The following is a 21,666-nucleotide window of genomic DNA, read 5'->3' as shown; positions in this document are numbered from 1 at the left end:
GATGTAGTTACTATCCAGGCGGTCGGGAGCCCGGTGGTCAGAATACCGATGCTGGGATCCTGACCACTAAGAATGCTGACAGCTGCGCTAAGGCTATTCCCACTCGTGGGTGTCCACAACATCTATATAGTGGGAACAGAACCTGTGGTGAGCACAGCGAGCCTGCAAGGGGCTCTCTAGCTCTCGTTCTGCTGCTGGCATTGTGGGGGCCGGGATCTCCGGGTTGGTATTCTGACCTCCGGGATCCCGACCACTGGGATTCCATTACCAATGCCACTACATGCCCTATTACGCACAAAATGACACCTGTAAGGTCCAGATCTTGCTCATCTTGTGTCAAATAATAAACACTGGACCCTCATTTAATGCAGCATGTTACTAGCCCTTGTTGGGTTATGAAACTCATCCTACAATTAGTAAACCTGTAAAGTAACAATGTGAAAATGTATTTTCTTTTCAAGAACAGATTTTATTTATCAAAGCGTACACGTAGAATCCTGCTGTTGCTATTTGGAAAGGAGAATTAATGCCAAAGCAAGAACCACAAAGTATTTCTTTGTGGTGTTTCATAAGATGAAAAAATATCATGCTTGCTTTTGGTTCACTTTCTTCAAAGGTCAATGAAGAAAATCACTGTTTTGACCATTTTGAATGAGGAGTTATTATTATTATTATTATTATTATTACATTTTATTTATAAGGTGCCACAATTGGTCCACAGCGCCGTACATCTGGCAACAGTAGAAAAGTGCAAAGTACATTACATTACATTACAGTAAGAAAGATATAAACTGAGCACACGTAACAATTAGCACTACAATTCTCAGTACACAATACAGCTGGTTAACAAGCTGAGCGAGGTAGTAATCAATGAAGGGTGGAACATGTCTCCAATAGTGACGGCATGACTAGCAGGAGCAGAGCCGCTGGAAGAGATGTACGGCTATGAGCAAGAGGAATTCTAGGCTAAATGGCCACTGAGTGGGTGAAGGCTGTCAATGAAGTGCTAGAGAAGATGGCTGTGAACACGAGGGAAGAGGACCCTGGGAGCTTACAGTCTAGGGGAGATGGGAGATAAGGCATGAGCATGTGGATGGGGACCTGAGGGCAGGAAGTAAGCAAGGTAGAGATGGCCGAGGTGGGAGGGTGCGGTAAACAACCTGGTAACAAGGTTATGTGATGGAGGGATATACTCTGATAAACAGTGCACTTTTGAAGCTATGCAATGTCGGGTAGATCCTCATAGAGCGATGGGGCTTGTTCCAGTGAAGGTGGTCAATACAGAGGAAATCTTAGTTTCGAGAGGCTACGGTCATTGGCCAACCAGTGAGGGCGAGAGGGAGTATGTAAGGCATGAGGTTGGAGATGTAGGGAGTAGTGGAGTTAGAAAGGGCTTTGTATGTGAGAGTGAGGAGTTTGAAGAGTTTAATTTGATGCGTTAAAGTATATAAACAAAAAAAACAGTAACTTGGTATGTGAAACAAACCACGTTGCAATGTAAGACGTGTTTTTTTCCATATATATATATATATATATATATATTTATGTGTGTGTGTGTGTCCTTTGCTTTGTTGCCACTCCGTTCAGTGGCGTGGCGTATGGTAGCATACTCCTGCTTCCTCATAGAGTAACGTGGGAGAGCCGGCAGCTGCAGCAGGCTACGGGAGACATCGCTATGCATGGCGGCAGCGCCACGACACATTGCCCCCTGCAGCAACAAAGCAGAGGGACACATCTGTGTATATATATTTGCATGTAAGGTAAATATTACCTGATTTTGCATGTAGCCCACAATTGCAAGACAGCTTTATTTTTACACTGCAATTTAGATTTGGGTTTGGATACACTTCTCTAAAATGTAAATGTTTCTGCACAATTTAAATCTGCCCCACCTGCAGTGCAGCACGCCTTTGCCAAGATGCTCAGTTACTAGCTTTTTTTTCTTGCTTTACAACCAGCCCCAAGCTATAATGTGGGTGGGTACTGCATAAAGAAAATCAGTGATATTGATGTTGGAATGTGACAAGCACAAACATCAAAATATGACCTCAGCACAGGAGTGAGAGAACCTTCAACAGTGAATGGGTTAAAGAACACTGTTTTACAAAACTTTAAAGTATATTTCCATACTAACTATGAATCTTTATATCCAGTTTCTCTCCAGAAAGTAAGCCGTAAAAACATAAGCAGCTGAAGAAATGTCAACTTTAAAAACCCATCAAACAGTGCTAAACAGAATAATATGATGAAAATGTCACTTTCTAATCATACCAACATAACATTGCGTTGGTATCGGGATCCCGGCGGTTGGGATCCTGGCTGTCAAACTACTGACAGCGGTATCCTGATGATTAAAATATACATACAGGCTATTTTATACATACGGCAGTCCGTAAAAGCATTGTTCGGGATCCCAGCAGTCAGGATCCTGGCGCCAGTGAGGGCGCATAGTGATGAATGTCGGGATCCTGGTGCCAGAATTCCAAGTAGTGTCAGGATTCCGGCATCAGTATTTCGATGGCTGTGAACCCGACCATCAGGATCCTGACCAGATGACATCACAGTTCTAGAAATCTAAGAAGCATCTGTGCACGATGAGCTGTTCAGTACAAGGGTAGGTATAGAAGCACTATACATCCATATTTAAAAATCATCACTTATTGTTGGACCTGTTCCTTAGCAAAACAAAGATTTCGGGGGGTTAATAAGGAGATTATGGAACCAGCTATAAGACTGGTTTTGCCTTATAACTGCATTGCATTTGCCACCTAAATTTAGAACTTACAAAATATCTTAACCTATTATTTTAACACTAGTTGTTCTGTGTTCCACCTGCTGTCCTGTGTTCCCCACAGGTATGACCTGTCCTTTCACTGCAGTAAGAGCATCTGCAGCACAAGCCTCGACTCCCACTGTGTATGTCAGAGACGGGACAGACCGTAGCCAATTATTCAGTATATTGCTTTAGTATAGAATGCAGTTACATTAACAAATGACAGAACATTTCAGAACAGATCACAATTCAATATATAATATCAGCTGGGAATGGGATGGTAATTTCACATATTATAAAATAGTAAATCACTAACCTTCTGGCCCACATATACTTGGATCACTAATGCATGAGTTTTTAGAGCTTCCAAAATAGAGGAGTGTAAGTCTATCCTGTTCATTAAGCAGAATGCCGTGATTGACTGTTCCCTCTACAATATCTGAGGAAAAAGCAAAAGCATTATTTATTTAGCTTTTTAACAGGTATGTATTTTATTATTTATTTAATACCAGTTATTTATATAGCACACACATATTCTGCAGCGCTTTTACAGAGAATATTTGACCATTCACATCAGTCCCTGCCCCAGTGGAGCTTACAATCTATATTTTCTATCACATGTACACATCATTAACAACAGTTCCTGGTGCAGGGGAGCTTGCAATCACATGGATTGCCACATGCACGAGTACACACACACTCAGGTTTGGACTGGGCCACAGGGGTACAGGGGAAACCACCGGTGGTCCCCACTGCCTGGGGCTCCCACCTCCTGCTTTAAGGATCAGGTTCCAGACTGTGCATTTGAATTATACATCATACATATGTTACCTTATACTGGACTATAGTGTATTTTCTACAGTGCATTGCTGTTATTAATCTGTTATTAATCTGGTACATTATCATGCATGCAGCAGCTGAATTTACTGAATATATTTAGGAAGGTGCCCAGATGTTGCACTCTCTAATGGTTAGTCAAACCAATGAGGTGGCAGGCCACACCCCCTCTGTGGACTGGCCACACCCCTAAAAATGGGCCCCTACCACTGCATTACCCCAGTGGGCCCTACATGCCCCAGTCCGACACTGCACACACTTTAAAGTATTTGTCAGAAGGCAATTAACCTAAGTTTTAGGATTTTGGAATGAACCGGGGTACCAAGAGGAAATTCCCACAAACATGGGGAGAAACCTCTGTGCTTTGAGGCATCAATGCTAATGACTGTGTCACCGTATGGTCCCTATATTGGCAGCAGGCTTCCATTACTATTTATTTAAAGTTTTATCATTTTATCAATCACTTTAGACGTGCAAAGTATAAATAAATCTTTAGCCCTTACTGACATTTCAATAACCAAAAATACATATTTAATACAATAATAAATAGCATCAAGGTCAATAGTAATCTTCACATGTGCAATGTATTAATATTCATACATATTTATTGTCTTTTTATGTGTTTGCCAATAAACCTATCCACCTGTTTTCCTTCAGGCCATTCAAATGCTAATATTTCCCCTCTGGCATTTATAATATCCGTTTCCTATGGTGCCATTTGTTTGATCCGTAGTGACATGTGCTTAAAGGTTCAGGTCTAAAAATTAATTTATATTAATATTACAGTAATAGAAGATCTTCATTTTTTATGTTTTGCAATGAAGACTAAAAGATTTAGATAGCTTTTGATGCAGTATTCGCCTTTTCATTTAGACCAATGATATCTCACTTATATAATCCTCAACTGCAGAGAAAGGGAGATATTGCCCCATTCTTCTAACGCACAACCTGTTTTAGTTTTTAGATTTGTTTTGCATTTATATAATCTACATTTTAACCCTGTTGGTGCTGATTAATCCTATTGCTGCTGCAGTTTTTTAATTCCTATGCTGAGCCAATTTTGTCACTTCTTAGGCCAGTCATATTCCAGAGTCAAAGTGAGTTACTTTTCTATGCAGTAGCCAAACTACCCAAATAAAGCACACCATTATATTATCCATTAATACCATTGTTTTTTTTATAACCCACGATTGGAATACACAGTCAGAAGGGTTAAAAAAAAATAATCCAGTTTTTCATCCATCTACCAAATAAAAGTTTACATACAGTAGCATAGATGTTGTACCTTGCTTAATGCTCAAGATTGTCTTTAAAAGAAAAAATATAAACTACATTTACTTTATACTGTTTTTATTATTTTTTACATGCAGATATGCATGGCGCTATCGTCTGCTATATCTACTAAAAGGCACTGCTGTTTGTAAGAGGGGGTATCATTCTTTCAAATATAGGCGCTCTCTACCACTAGCAGACATTACTAGACCCTTTCTCATTTATCACCATGTAATCAAAAGTAATCAACAGATATTTGGTATTGGACCTCTTTCTTCAGACCCCGGTGCCTTTTGAAATCACTTCTCAGCCTTATTCCATTCTTAGCACCAGAGAAAAGGGTCACTTATACCCCTTTCACACTGCCAATGCCAGATCCCACCCGGGAATTGGAAACGGGTCCTCCCCGGGTGGGATCCAGCATTGGCAGCTGCTGCAGACTTCCCCGACCAGGCAATATACCGGGCGGGTTGCCATAGCAGCGGGGGGCGGAGCAGGCAGTAGGGGGTGGAGCCGGGGTGGCAGGGGTGGAGCCTGCGCTGGGAGATTAGATCATCTCTGCACCGCCTCTCCCTGCTGTAGTAAACGGGTCCCGGGACGCATCGACCCGGGAGCCCGTTTACGCAGCCACTGGCCTGGTATTCAACCCGGGTATAACACTGCTTTATTCCTGGGTTGAATTGCCAGGTCAGGCGACCCGCGATTTCGGCTATGCCCCTTTCACACCGCACGACGACCCGTGTCGACGATACTGGGTTATTTGTGCGGTGTGAAAGGGGTATTAGAAGTAGACATTTGCGGTTCAGTTCTCCAGAAATCCAAATCCACCTGAATTCTCTGAATCTGAACTGAACTAAAACACGGTCCGTGTCACGATCCGGGTTTCTGGACGCCATTACCTGCCGTTTAGGTGTCTTCTGAGACTGGCCCAGCGTTCCAAGTCCGGATCTCATCTGTGTCAACACTCTGCACATCCCTCCTGTCATTCTGAGACACTACCACAGCGGCGCCATGTTTGAATCCAACATGGCGTCTCCTGTCCTCCGCGGCCGCCGCCGCCATTATCATTATGTTTGCACATTTCATTTCAAACCAGTTTTCCCTCCAGGTTCCAGCATGGGCGCAGCCATGTTGGATTTGATCACATGCTCCAATTCCTCCAATCCACCGTCTCTGGAATCTGCATAATTGCCCAGCCAATGCCTGCATAGCAGCAGGTATAAGTATCCTGTGTCTGGGCCAGATAGATGTCAGTGCTTTGAATGTCATACCTTGTTCCAGTCTCTCTCTCCTGTGGCTTGTTTCTCCAGGTTCCAGTTCCTGTCTCCAGCATCCACAAAGAGACCCGCACCTGCTTTCCATCTTGCAGTGCAGCCTGACTCTACAGCCTTCCGTGGCTGTCCAGTTTCCAGCTATCTACTATCTGCTTCCAAGCAGCCAGCTTTCAACTGATTCCAGCTTCTACCAAACACCGGTGCTGATCCAGCGGATCCTATCTTACCAGCAGTATCCACTACCACCGGTAATCATCTTTCAGCTATTCTGTTTCTACGCTCCCTAGCATCTCACATCATTCACTCTGTGTCTTATCACCTGGCTGGTTCCATCCAGCATCCACTCCGTGACTTTAGTACCTGGCTGATTCCACTCAGCATCCACTCCGTGTTTTACCACCTGGCTGGTTCCATCCAGCTGATACAGCAGCTTACTCAAGTTACCAGATTCACCTGTTACAACTACTGGCATGTTCCTTGGCTATTTCTACTACTACAACCAGGCCTGGTAAGGTGATTCCATCAAAGGACTTTTACATCTGTTCTAAACCTACCAGTGCTCTGAGAAACCTTCTATGGTTATGTATTCCAGGAACTGTGTTATTTGCCACTGTCTTTGCTAAACTTGAATACTGCTTGTTATCACACGGAGTCTGTTAATAAACTTTTATTTTGAATTTTAAACTGGTTGTCATGGTCACACCTTCGGGTAATCATTCTGCACTTACATGTCCAGGGGTCTGATTAAACCTCCCAGGTTTAATTTCATCTCAGCCCCTACAACTGAGGCTTCCTCCCGTCAGCCTAAACCCTCAGTTGTGACAGTAAGCACTGACCATATGAATCCAGCCGGAGACCAGGATCAAGCGGCTAGACCTATGCAAGAACTGGCAGCCAGACTCGAACATCAGGAGGCTGCACAAGGTCACATCATCCGCTGTCTCCAGGATCTCTCTACTCGGCTGGATGGGATTCAGACGACCCTCCATGGACCTGTCACGTCTGATGCGTCCACCACAGTGACTCCAGCTGTAACCCCACCCACCTTACCCATTTCCATACCACGTCTTCATCTTCCAACGCCAGCAAAATTTGACGGATCTCCAAAGTTCTGCAGGGGATTTCTCAACCAATGCGAAATCCATTTTGAGCTTCAACCTGGCAACTTCCCCAGTGACCGTACCAAAGTTGCTTATATTATTTCTCTCCTCAGTGGCTCAGCCCTTGATTGGGCATCACCGTTATGGGAGAAGTCTGATCCCCTGCTGTCCTCCTATACTGACTTTGTAGCATCATTCAGGCGCATCTTCGACGAGCCGCGCCGGGTTTCCTCTGCTTCATCTGAGATTCTCCGTCTACGCCAGGGAACACGTACTGTAGGACAGTATCTTATACAGTTCAAAATCCTGGCATCTGAACTGGCCTGGAACGACGAGGCCCTGTATGCTGCATTCTGGCATGGCTTGTCAGAACGCATTAAAGATGAGTTAGCTACCAGAGACTTGCCTTCTAAGTTGGATGAGCTAATTTCACTATGCACGAAGGTTGATCTACGGTTTAGAGAGAGAGCAATCGAGCGAGGAAGATCATTCGTTCCTAAATCTTCTGCTCCTCCTCCTCGTCAACCATCTCCATCCAAGGATGAGCCTATGCAAATTGGTCGTTCCCGTCTATCTCCCGCTGAGCGCCGAAGACGCCTCTCCGAGTCTCTATGTCTCTACTGTGCAGCTCCGTCGCACACTATCAACGCCTGTCCCAAACGTTCGGGACTCCAGATCCTAGCTCGCCAAGGAGAGGGCCGGCTAGGAGTAATGATCTCCTCTCCATCTCCTCATGATTGTAACCTCCCAGTGTCGCTCCAAATTGCTCAACGTTACAGGAACGTCATTGCCCTCCTTGATTCCGGAGCAGCTGGGAATTTCATAACCGAAGCTTATGTTAAACGGTGGTCCCTACCCACCGAGAGACTGTCCTCGTCCATCTCTTTGACTGCCGTGGATGGCAGCAAGATTTTTGACGCAGTCATTTCCTTAAGGACTCTTCCAGTTCGTCTGAGAGTGGGAGTTCTTCATTCTGAGTATATTTCTTTTCTAGTGATTCCAAGAGCCACACATCCAGTGGTTTTAGGCCTTCCATGGCTCCGTCTCCACAACCCATCGATTGACTGGACGACTACGCAAATACTGGCATGGGGTTCCTCCTGTGCTGAGACTTGTTTAGCCAAAGTTCTTCCTGTTTGTTCTTCCTTCCCCAGGTCATCTGATGTTCCACCTCCTCCATATCAAGACTTCACGGACGTGTTCAGTAAAGCCTCTGCTGATATCCTTCCTCCTCATAGAGAATGGGACTGCCCAATCGACCTCATTCCAGGGAAGGTTCCACCGCGAGGCCGAACTTATCCGTTGTCTCTGCCTGAGACACACTCCATGGAAGAGTACATCAAAGAGAACCTGGCGAAGGGTTTCATCCGACCATCTTCTTCTCCAGCCGGCGCAGGCTTCTTCTTCGTTAAGAAGAAAGACGGTGGTCTGCGTCCGTGCATCGACTACAGAGGTCTGAACGACATTACCGTCAAGAACCGATACCCTTTACCCCTGATTACAGAGCTCTTTGATAGAGTTAGTGGTGCAACCATTTTCACAAAGCTGGACTTGAGGGGTGCCTACAATCTCATCCGAATCCGTGAGGGTGACGAGTGGAAGACCGCCTTTAACACCCGTGACGGACATTATGAGTACCTCGTCATGCCCTTCGGATTGAGCAACGCTCCAGCAGTCTTCCAGCACTTCGTGAATGAGATCTTCAGGGACATCTTATACCGCCATGTCGTGGTTTATTTAGATGACATCCTCATCTTTGCTAATAATCTAGAAGATCATCGTTTCTGGGTAAAGGAGGTTCTTTCCCGTCTCCGTGTCAATCACCTCTATTGTAAATTGGAGAAGTGTGTGTTTGAAGTTAAAACCATTCCGTTTCTAGGTTACATTGTGTCCGGTTCCGGACTAGAGATGGATCCTGAGAAACTCCAAGCAATCCAGAATTGGCCTATACCCTTAACCCTCAAAGGGGTCCAGAGGTTCTTAGGGTTCGCCAATTATTATAGAAAGTTTATACGAGACTTTTCCACCATTGTGGCGCCTATCACTGCATTAACCAAGAAAGGTGCTAATCCATCCAAGTGGTCCGAAGAAGCTACGCATGCCTTTCACCTTCTGAAGCAACGGTTCATCTCTGCACCAGTTCTGAAACAGCCCGACACCGACTCTCCTTTTATCTTAGAGGTAGATGGAGTAGGAGCGAGTGTTATCCCAGAGGGCCAAAGATGGACATCTACATCCTTGCAGTTTCTTCTCCCGGAAGTTCTCCCCAGCTGAGCGCAACTATGCCATTGGCGATCAGGAGTTGCTAGCCATCAAGCTCGCTCTGGAGGAGTGGAGATACCTGTTGGAGGGAGCTTCTCATTCAATCACCATACTTACCGACCACAAAAATCTTTTATATCTCAAAGGCGCACAATGTCTGAACCCTCGTCAGGCCAGATGGGCACTTTTCTTCTCTAGGTTTGACTTTAAACTCCAGTTCTGTCTGGGTTCTCAGAATCGTAAGGCCGATGCCCTTTCCCGCTCATGGGAGCAAGAAAATGAGTCCGAGTCTGCAGACAAGCATCATCCTATTATTAATCCATTGGCATTTTCCACGGTAGGGATGGACTCTACGCCCCCGCCAGGGAAAAGTTTTGTTAAGCCAGTTCTAAGGAAGAAGCTCATGCATTGGGCCCACGCTTCCTGTTTTGCTGGACATACAGGCATTCAGAAAACCCTGGAGTTTATCTCTAGGTCCTACTGGTGGCCAACTCTGAAGACGGACGTTATGGAATTTATTGCCTCCTGCCCAAAGTGTGCCCAACACAAAATCTCCCGCCAGTCGCCTACGGGACAACTGGTTCCATTATCTGTTCCCCGTCGACCATGGACCCATTTGTCGATGGACTTTGTTACCGATCTACCTATCTGCAACAAGTTTAATACCATCTGGGTGGTAGTTGACCGGTTCACCAAGATGGCACATTTCATCCCTCTCACCGGTCTTCCGTCAGCTTCCAAGTTGGCTCAAGTGTTTATACAAGAGATCTTCCGACTTCACGGTCTTCCTGAAGAGATCATCTCGGATCGTGGAGTACAATTTGTAGCCAAATTTTGGCGAAGTTTGTGTCAAGCCCTCCAAGTCAAGTTAAAGTTTTCCACAGCTTACCATCCTCAGACCAATGGTCAAACCGAGAGGGTGAATCAAGACTTGGAGGCCTTCCTCCGTATATATGTGTCTTCCTCTCAAGATGACTGGGTTCAACTCCTTCCTTGGGCCGAGTTCAGCCACAACAATCAATACCATTCCTCATCTTCTTCGACACCATTCTTCATTAATTATGGATTCCACCCTAAAGTCACAGAATTTCAACCGCTTCCCACAACTTCTGTTCCAGCAGTGGATGTCACCTTGCGTCAGTTTTCAAATAACTGGAAGAACGTCCGCGCAGCCCTGCTTAAAGCCTCATCCAGGTATAAGAAGTTTGCCGATAGGAAGCGTAGAGCGGTTCCTGCTCTCAAGGTGGGTGATCGTGTGTGGTTGTCCACGAAGAATTTGAGGTTGAGAGTTCCCAGCATGAAATTTGCACCTCGCTTCATCGGTCCCTTCAAGATTGAACAAGTCATCAATCCTGTTGCCTACAGATTACAGTTACCACCCTTCTTGAAAATACCCAGGACATTTCATGTTTCCTTGTTGAAACCGCTGATCCTGAATCGGTTTCATTCCACACTTCCTCCAGCTCCCAAAGTTCAGACTCAACGGGGAGTCGAGTACGAGGTGGCCAAGATTTTGGATTCACGTTTCCGTTACGGTCAGTTACAGTATCTCATTGACTGGAAGGGCTATGGTCCTGAAGAACGCTCTTGGACCAATGCCTCAGACGTCCATGCTCCTGCCTTGGTCCGAAATTTCCACTCAAAGTTTCCTTTAAAGCCTAAGAAGTGTCCTGGGGCCACTCCTAAAGGGGGGGGTGCTGTCACGATCCGGGTTTCTGGACGCCATTACCTGCCGTTTAGGTGTCTTCTGAGACTGGCCCAGCGTTCCAAGTCCGGATCTCATCTGTGTCAACACTCTGCACATCCCTCCTGTCATTCTGAGACACTATCACAGCGGCGCCATGTTTGAATCCAACATGGCGTCTCCTGTCCTCCGCGGCCGCCGCCGCCATTATCATTATGTTTGCACATTTCATTTCAAACCAGTTTTCCCTCCAGGTTCCAGCATGGGCGCAGCCATGTTGGATTTGATCACATGCTCCAATTCCTCCAATCCACCGTCTCTGGAATCTGCATAATTGCCCAGCCAATGCCTGCATAGCAGCAGGTATAAGTATCCTGTGTCTGGGCCAGATAGATGTCAGTGCTTTGAATGTCATACCTTGTTCCAGTCTCTCTCTCCTGTGGCTTGTTTCTCCAGGTTCCAGTTCCTGTCTCCAGCATCCACAAAGAGACCCGCACCTGCTTTCCATCTTGCAGTGCAGCCTGACTCTACAGCCTTCCGTGGCTGTCCAGTTTCCAGCTATCTACTATCTGCTTCCAAGCAGCCAGCTTTCAACTGATTCCAGCTTCTACCAAACACCGGTGCTGATCCAGCAGATCCTATCTTACCAGCAGTATCCACTACCACCGGTAATCATCTTTCAGCTATTCTGTTTCTACGCTCCCTAGCATCTCACATCATTCACTCTGTGTTTTATCACCTGGCTGGTTCCATCCAGCATCCACTCCGTGACTTTAGTACCTGGCTGATTCCACTCAGCATCCACTCCGTGTTTTACCACCTGGCTGTTTCCATCCAGCTGATACAGCAGCTTACTCAAGTTACCAGATTCACCTGTTACAACTACTGGCATGTTCCTTGGCTATTTCTACTACTACAACCAGGCCTGGTAAGGTGATTCCATCAAAGGACTTTTACATCTGTTCTAAACCTACCAGTGCTCTGAGAAACCTTCTATGGTTATGTATTCCAGGAACTGTGTTATTTGCCACTGTCTTTGCTAAACTTGAATACTGCTTGTTATCACACGGAGTCTGTTAATAAACTTTTATTTTGAATTTTAAACTGGTTGTCATGGTCACACCTTCGGGTAATCATTCTGCACTTACATGTCCAGGGGTCTGATTAAACCTCCCAGGTTTAATTTCATCTCAGCCCCTACAACTGAGGCTTCCTCCCGTCAGCCTAAACCCTCAGTTGTGACAGTCCGGCTCCACCGAGGACATGCAAATCGAGTCTCAGTTCAAATCTTCCCACAGTTTGGAATTTGGATTTTAAATACGAATTATACGTTTTGTAATGTAAAAGTTACATGACTCTAGCTGTTTTTTGTCTTTTTTTTTAGATTTGTATCTTAAAAAACGCTTTAGGGTGGTTTTGCCAAAAGCAGAACTAAAACATGTTGGTGAATTAGAACCAAAACCAAAACACGGGGGTCCACACACATGCTAGTTAGAAGTCTTGTGCTTTGTGATTGGTAAGAAATTATTTTCCATGTGCGCTGCTCTGGACAAGTGGGAAGTGGATTCAGGAAAGACTGAATACATTTACTTTATTTTAGTGCTTTAACTAGTTTCTACGGTTGAGTAGCTTGCAAATCACCATTAAGCTGAGATGCCATTGTTTTTTTTTTATTTCCCCATAATCCCTTTATCTCCTCCTAGAGCTAGTGATAATCCTCATATTACCACTGTTTAAGGTCACTTCCCAGTAGAAAAAAAATATGTATGAGATCATAAAGTGGGTAACGAACTACAATTGGAGTCTGACTAGGTCGGTAAAAAATTACAAAAAGGGCAGCAAAACAGTTATCAGTTATCCATGAGTTTGCTTATAGCCTGTGTCCAATTAGAAAATAACATGTTTGAGGTTATAGGGGTACATTTTTAAAGCATTGGCTTTGCTGGTGTTTGGAAACCCCTGCAAATTACTGGCAGATTTCATGAGGTTTTGTAAACATCCGTCTATGTCCATCTGTTTTATGGTGGCTTTGTGGTGGTATTTACTGGGGTTTTGAGCAAAAACCGCTGCATATATCTGACCAATCAGAGGGCGAGGAATAAGAATACACTTATGTAGGCAATCATTATGCACTGAATAAGCAAGCAGAGAACATTAATCATTCTCTTAAGGGGGAACTATTTATATATTAGTGAGAATATTATTGTTACATTTTATCAAGAAAGGGTTATTATTTAGTAATTATATTAAAGAAACAATATTATTTATTTGTTTAGAAATGTTTTTATGATGGGGCAACATTTATTATTTTATGAGTACATAAGTACAGTAATGTCCATATCATAAAATAACAAATGTTACCCACGTCATAATAACATTTTTAAATACCAAATAACAAATAATTAATATTGTCCTTTAATATAATTAATAAATAAATGATTAGTACATTATATTCTCTCTTCATAAAATTTAGGCAGTATGTAATTTATTATATGCTCTCGTGATAAAATGAAACAATAATTTTCCCACTAATATATTAATATAGCATACCTTATTTAGTTTTCCCGCTAGGGTGTATTAGCAGCCTGTTTTTCAAATGGGAAAATGTGCACTGCCTTTTTAGGGAGTGCTGAAGGGATTGCGTAATCTGTGCGATTGGGACACTCCCCTCAAACATGGCCTTTACCCTCCTCCTCCAGGCAGGCCCATGGCATCACACTAGCAATCAAAATACCCCATGGCAGGGAAGACTTTGCAGATAGAGCTCTGAGGTCTGCGGTGAGCAGGTGCTCCAGACACATTTCTGACTGCAGTAGAGACCAGTTGCAGCACCAGGTTTGGTGACACCATGTGTGGCCAATAGCCCCACCCACCGAAAAAGGGACATGGCTTTGCAAAAGGGGGCATGGCCTCATGGGAAGTCCTTTGCTGACATCACTCTACGGGGCATGCCCAGCATCCCGGAGCTGCTGTGCTTGCCTCGGAGACTCTACCTGCATTGACGGATACTTCTCAGTGCCAGGGTGCTGCAAGTTAATGTCATAGTGCAGCACCCGCCTCCCGGTCACTGCAGAGGAGCCGGCATTTTGGTGTCACCCCCTGAAAGGGTCACAGCCGGTTGAAGTCCACACCCCTATTCTGATGCCTCTGGTAGAGACCACCGCTGCTAGACTGTGCCTGAAGCCTGCACGGTCTCTCATAGCCAGCATTCCCCCTAATTCATACCTGATCGCAGCAGCAAAATTGTTAGCTAATGGGCAAAACCATGTGACTGCAGGTGGGGCAGATATAACATTTGCAGAGAGAGTAAGATTTGGGTGGGTTATTTTGTTTCTGTGCAGGGTAAATACTGGCTGCATTATTTTTACACTGCAATTTAGATTTCAGTTTGGAGACACAACACCCAAATCTAACTCTCTTTGCACATGTTATATTCTTAAATTGTCCAATATCCATGGAGATCTGTTCACCTTCAGCAAGATGTATACATTGTCCTTTGGGGGTCATTCCGACCTGATCGCACGCTGCCGTTTTTCGCAGCGCAGAGATCAGGTCACTACTGTGCATGCGTATGCATCGCAATGCGCAGGCGCATTGTACAGGTACAAAGCAGGTCGTTGCTGTGCAATGGATTTAACACACAATCCATTCGCACAGCCGATCGCAAGGAGATTGACAGGAAGAAGGCGTTTCTGGGTGGCAACTAACCATTTTCTGGGAGTGCCGTGGAAAACGCAGGCGTGTCCAGGGGTTTGCAGGGCGGGTGTCTGACGTAAGTTCCGGGACCTGACAGGCTGAAGTGATCGCAGCGGCTGAGTAAGTTCAGAGCTACTCAGAAACTGCACAAAAACATTTTGCACAGCTCCCCTGCACAAGCGATCGCACACTTGCTATGCTAAAATACACTCCCCCATAACCAGCGACTATCTGATCGCACGGCTGCAAAAAACTGGAATGACTCCCTTTGTTCATGAAAAGTAAAGTCTACTGTGCATGTACTTGGAAATCTGCTCATCTGCAGCATGCCATCTTTTTCATTTTATATTCAAGGTGAGACTATTTATTTATCTGTAACACATTGTGTACACTGTCATAGAGTAATGTAGAAAGATGCTCTTTAGTAGCCTGTACACATTGGGGGTAATTCCAAGTTGATCGCAGCAGGACATTTTTTAGCAGTTGGGCAAAACCGTGTGCACTGCAGGAGGGGCAGATATAACATGTGCAGAGAGAGTTAGATTTGGGTGTGGTGAGTTCAATCTGCAATCTAAAGTGTAAAAATAAAGCAGCCAGTATTTACCCTGCACAGAAACAAAATAACCCACCCAAATCTAACTCTCTCTGCATATGTTATATCTGCCCCCCTGCAGTGCACATGGTTTTGCCCAACTGCTAAAAATTTTCTGCTGCGATCAACTTGGAATTACCCCCATTGTCCAATATTCATCAAGGGTTTTCCATCTAAATCAGATACATTGCATACATTGCCCAATGTCCATTGAAAAGCCAGCATACAATATCCCACTTTTAGTTTCTGGATACCTGTTCACCTTGAGCAAGCTGTCCTGGGTACAGGCAGTGGGCAGAGCTAGTAACCATGGCAGATGGGTGATCTGCATAAAGGCTCAGGTCCAGACAACTGTTCAGACTTTCAGTAAGTGACGAATTTTCACTTATTTCCACGCTAATAAGGGGCAGGGTATAATTAAAATTCAGCCATAGCAAATAGTGTACCCACCAATCTTTGTCAAGCCAGCATCAATTGAAGACCAGCTTCACCCATATTGGTTCCTTATCCAGATCTTAGAGCATTGCTGCAACAGTGCTATTCAGAAATCCTTTCTTTTATTAGTCCTAGTTTTCACTTTAGTTTAAGCCTGGCATCTGTTGTAATTACCGCATTATGTGCCTAGTCATTCATTACTCTGCTTACGATGGTCCTCTGAATCAGAATTTGCTTTTATTATTGTTTATATTTATCTGATGTCTTTAATAAATTGTTCTAAAAAGAAAAGTTGTTACGACTGAGGAAGCTTCTTGCCGAGAAGACTTCAGAGATCTTCTGGGCAGTGACTCCTGTACAGCCCAGGTTAAGAATCAAAGAACTCACCAGGAGGTCTTGTAGCCTATAATAGCCGCTTTTCCATTAAGGCGTGATGTGCCTACCTGTACAGGGATGCCACCAGGACTTACACTACTGGTGGTAGTACGAGCTTAACCCTGAGTGACCTGAATCAATACCAGTAGGAAGGAGGACTCAAAAGAGGGGAGGAGTAGTACAAAGATAAGATAAGAGAAAGAGAACAACACTACAGTTCCAGGGAAAAATTGGAAGAACCAAAGATATAAAGACGGGAGAGTCCCAGGCAGAGACAAGGCCTGTGAAATAAAAGCTAGAGTGTTTAGGGAGAAAGAGAGCACAATAAACACTGAGGACTCTGAACCTACAGGTGGAGCAACAGATATCAGGGGTACAGAGGAAATGCAGGAGGAATTGAACACAGAGGAGACACGTGACCACACAGGAAAACAGACAAGGTATAACATTGCAAAAGACAGATGATAAACATGACAGATTATGCAGCCGACATGGAGCTTGACATAGGAACTATGCAGTGGACTATAGCAGGTAGCCGGGCAAGGTACCCACAGACTGGAACTAGTACCAAGAGACAAGGGCTCCCGTTGCAGCCAGGAAGCTATGACCAGCACAGAATGACAGGCAGGCTAAGAATATAAAGGAACACCAACCAATCGCAAACCTTATGCAGCCAGGCCTCCTAAAGTAAATAATCCTGTGCAGCTGAGCACGTCCACACTCCCTCCTTGATTATCCTCCATGCAGTGTGGGCACAGCATGTCCATGCTCTCAACCGCTCTTCGACGTCCCGGTCGCCCAGCAACAACTGGGATGCTGGGGGAAGCGAGCCAGCAGCCCGTAACAGAAGCGAGCTGATACATAACAAAAGTCGAACGGAAAGATGTTTCTAAAATCAGGTAAATGAGTTGTGAGTGACCACATGTGGCTAATATCATCTATGTGCCATGCTATGGTATCCACCAATCTTTAGAATTGCGTAGGAGTGCTGCAGTGATGCAGATCCATTCTTCACACAGTCATTCTACTGATGCCTGGTTAATGGTGATGGAAAACACTGTACCAGAATTCCCAGTTGGTTTCAGATAGAGATGAGCGGGTTCGGCTCTCAGAGAACCGAACCATACCGAACTTCACGCTCTAAACCCGGTTCCGAGCCCGGCTCAGGTTTTCCCGCCTGACTCGGAAACGTCATTATCCCGCTGTCGGATTCTCGCGGGATTTGGATTCCATATAAGGAGCCGTGCGTCACGGCCATTTTCACTCCAGTCTGGGAGAGTGTAAAGAGAGGACGTGTCTCCGTCCTCAGTGTCTGTGTGGGAGCGGGAAAGTGGGGTGGCGAGTCTTGTGCTGTATTGTGCTGCTCAGTCCAGTCCAGTGTAGTCAGTGTCTTATGCTGCATCAGTCCAGCCAGTCACAGTGTTGGTGTCCTCTGCTGCTATATGTCCCCAGTGCTGCTGGCTGCTGTATAAGTCCCTTGCATTTTGGCTGTGTTGTCTTGCATCAGACCAGGGGTAGTGTCTCTCTTGTGCAGCATCAGTCCAGTGACCAGTCACAGTGGTGGTGTCCTCTGCTGCCATATATCCAGTGTAGCTGTATAAGTCCCTTTCAGTAGTGCTGTGTTGTCCTGCATTAGACCAGGGGAAGTCTCTTGTGCATCAGTCCAGTGACCAGTCACAGTGGTGGTGTCCTCTGCTGCCATATATCCAGTGTTACTGCCTTATAATTCCCGTGATACTGGTGTATAATTCCCATGATATTGCCGTATAATTCCCGTGATACTGGCGTATAATTACTGTGACATTGCCGTATAATTCTCGGAATACTGGCGTATAATTCCTGTGATACTGCCATATAATTCCCGTGATACTAACATATAATTCCTGTGACATTGCCGTATAATTCTCTGAATACTGGCGTATAATTCCTGTGACATTGCCGTATACTTCTTGGAATACTTGCGTATAATTCCTATGATATTGCCGTATAATTCCTGTGATATTGCCCTATAATTCTCAGAATACTGGCGTATAATTCCTATGATATTGCCGTATGATTCCTGTGACATTGCCATATAATTCTCAGAATACTGTCTTATAATTCCTATGATATTGCCGTATAATTCCTGTGATATTGCCGTATAATTCTCGGAATACTGGCGTATAATTCCTGTGACATTGCCGTATAATTCTCAGAATACTGGCGTACAATTCCTGTGACATTGCCGTATAATTCTCGGAATACTGGTGTATAATTCCTATGATATTGCCGTATAATTCCTGTGACACTGCCGCATAATTCTCGGAATACTGGTGTATAATTCCTATGATATTGCTGTATAATACCTGTGATATTGCCGTATAATTCTCGGAATACTGGCGTATAATTCCTGTGACATTGCCGTATAATTCTCGGAATACTGGTGTATAATTAAGGTGAAACTGCCGTATAATTCTCGGAATACTATCATATAATTCCTGTGGCATTGCCGTATAATTCTCGGAATACTGGCGCATAATTCCTATGATATTGCCGTATAATTCCTGCGACATTGCCGTATATTTCTCAGAATACTGGCGTATAATTCCTATGATATTGCTGTATAATTCCTTTGATATTGCCGTATAATTCCTATGATATTGCCGTATAATTCCTGTGAGATTGCCGTATAACTCTCGGAATACTGGCGTATAATTCCTGTGATACTGCCATATAATTCCCGTGATACTGGCGTATAATTCCAGTTATCCTGCCGTATAATTCCATATAAATCCATATAATTCCGTATAAATCCAGTCCAGTGGTGCTGCCATATAAGTTCAGTGGTGCTGTCCTGTGCTGTATATTATTTACTCCAAATAAAGGGGTTATTAATATTTAATCCAAATAATTTTTACAGGGTTTGCCCTGTGAGGTGTAGGGGTATGCTCTCTTGTGCCGTATATTGTGTTAAATAACTCCAGAATAATAATGGAGAACAAACATTCGGAAGTGTTAATAGGGAAAGATCAAGAACCACTTCCTCCTAGTGCTGAAGCTGCTGCCACTAGCCATGACATAGATGATGAAATGCCATCAACGTCGTCTGCCAAGGCCAATGCCCATTGTGATAGTAGAGGGCATGTAAAATCCAAAAAGCCAAAGTTCAGTAAAAAGACACAAAACAAAAGAAATTTAAATGGTCTGAGGAGAAACGTAAACTTGCCAATATGCCATTTATGACAGAGTGGCAAGGAACGGCTGAGGCCCTGGCCTATGTTCATGACTAGTGGTTCAGCTTCACATGACGATGGAAGCCCACATAACTGAGGCCTTGACACTTATGTTGGTGTTAGACGTGCGTCCGGTATCCGCCATTAGTGCAGTGGGATTTAGACAATTGATGGAGGTATTGTGTCCCCGGTAACAAATTCCATCTAGATTCCACTTCACTAGGCAGGCGATACCGAGATTTTGACATTTAATTCGTGATTTGGACGTATAATTATTAATTACAGTAATTTTGCCAATTAATTCCAGTGATTTGGATTTATAATTACAGTGATTTTGCCTATTAATTTCAGTGATTTCGACGTATAATTATTAATTACAGTGATTTGGACGTATAATTAGTAATTACAGTGATCTTGCCAATTAATTCCAGTGATTTGGATGTATAATTATTAATTACAGTGATCTTGCCATTTAATTCCAGTGATTTGGACGTATAATTCCAGTGATTTTGCCAATTAATTCCAGTGATTTGGACGTATAATTATTAATTACAGTGATCTTGCCAATTAATTCCAGTGATTTGGACGTATAATTACAGTGATTTTGCCAATTAACTCCAGTGATTTGGACGTATAATTATTAATTCCAGTGATTTGGACGTATAATTCCAGTGATTTGGACGTATAATTCCAGTGATTTGAACATATAATTCCAGTTGGAATTGTTTGTGTCGCTTGGCTTAGTCATACAGCTACCTCATTGCACCTCTTCGATATCTTTGCATGAGGTGCTGTTTGGGGCCTAGTTTTTGAAAAGTGCCATCCTGTGTGACACTGCCGTATAAGTCCAGGGGTATTGCTGTATTAGTCCTGGGGTACTGCCGTAAAAGTCCACCAATTGCAGATTTTTTAAAAGTGACTGGAGCGTGCTGGAGATGCTGTCAGTGGACTGAACAATTGCAGCCCACTCTTGACATTCAGCCACTGCGTAACACTACTAGATGGGCCAGGTGGTTGTGTCGCTTGGCTTAGTCATACAACTACCTCATTGCAATTATTTTTCTTCTTTGCATGATGTGCTGTTTGGGGCCTTTTTTTATATCTGCCCTCCTGTCTGCCACTGCAGTGCCACGCCTAGATGGGCCAATTGTTTGTGTCACTTGGCTTAGTCATACAACTACCTCATTGCAATTCTTTTTCTTCTTTGCATGATGTGCTGTTTGGGGCCTTTTTTTTTATATATCTTCCCTCCTGCCTGACACTGCAGTGCCACGCCTAGATGGGCCAGGTGTTTGTGTTGTCCACTTGTGTCGCTTAGCTTAGTCATCCAGCAACCTCGGTGCAACTTTTAAGCCTAAAAACAATATTGTGAGGTGTGAGGTGTTCAGAATAGACTGGAAATGTTATTGAGGTTAATAATACCATAGGAGCAAAATTACCCCCCAAATTCTATGATTTTAGCTGTTTTCATGTTTTTTTCAAAAATCATCCAGATCCAAAACCAAAACACGAAAGTGGAATTAGAACCAAAACCAAAACATGAAAAGTGCCAGCCGCACATCTCTAGTTCCAGATCTGGTGATTAATAAGACCATGAAATATAAGTAACATCAGTATCATGCTCATCAAACTAGTCCAATTTGTCCTCTGGATGTTAATTATAACTGGAAAAAATCACAAATGTGTTGGTTTTTGTGGAGAAGGATGAAGTCTCTCAGAACTTTACTCTGGTTTAGTGCTGGCTCTTGTCTTCACATTTCACAAATAAATGGGAAATCCATTTTCCAACATTAGAAAGCTGGCAAGATATAGACTTGGGGTCGGGGAACATCACAAGTAAATTGCCTACCAGCATTCACATTTACATTAACAGGTATTTATGAGAATGTTGGTAGAAGTAGCATTTCACGATGATCTTGCATTGACATTTTGTTGCCACAAAATTCCATTTTGCTCTCAAGGTGAATTCTATCAGCCAGTATGTGCTGGTCCTATGCAGCCAGTATGTGCTGGTCCTATGCAGCCAGTATGTGCTGGTCCTATGCAGCCAGTATGTGCTGGTCCTATGCAGCCAGTATGTGCTGGTCCTATGCAGCCAGTATGTGCTGGTCCTATGCAGACAGTATGTGCTGCTCCTATGCAGCCAGTATGTGC

The 21,666-nt window shown here is 44.1% G+C and overlaps 1 protein-coding gene across 3 annotated transcripts in view; it reads right to left on the bottom strand.

Annotated features, from left to right (window-relative positions):
- ADGRD1 (adhesion G protein-coupled receptor D1) overlaps window positions 1-21,666 on the bottom strand; it is a 1,058,506-nt gene that overhangs the window by 890,699 nt on the left and 146,141 nt on the right. For all 3 annotated transcript variants that reach the window (XM_063964650.1, XM_063964651.1, XM_063964652.1), the window contains one exon: window positions 3,090-3,212. In XM_063964650.1, the coding sequence (XP_063820720.1) occupies window positions 3,090-3,212 (123 nt within the window). The remainder of the gene's footprint in view (window positions 1-3,089; window positions 3,213-21,666) is intronic.

Source organism: Pseudophryne corroboree, chromosome 1, assembly GCF_028390025.1.
Source record: "Pseudophryne corroboree isolate aPseCor3 chromosome 1, aPseCor3.hap2, whole genome shotgun sequence".
Lineage (NCBI taxonomy): Eukaryota > Metazoa > Chordata > Amphibia > Anura > Myobatrachidae > Pseudophryne > Pseudophryne corroboree.
The sequence above is the reverse complement of the archived record's forward strand: the minus strand, read 5'-3'. Positions and strand labels throughout refer to the sequence as shown.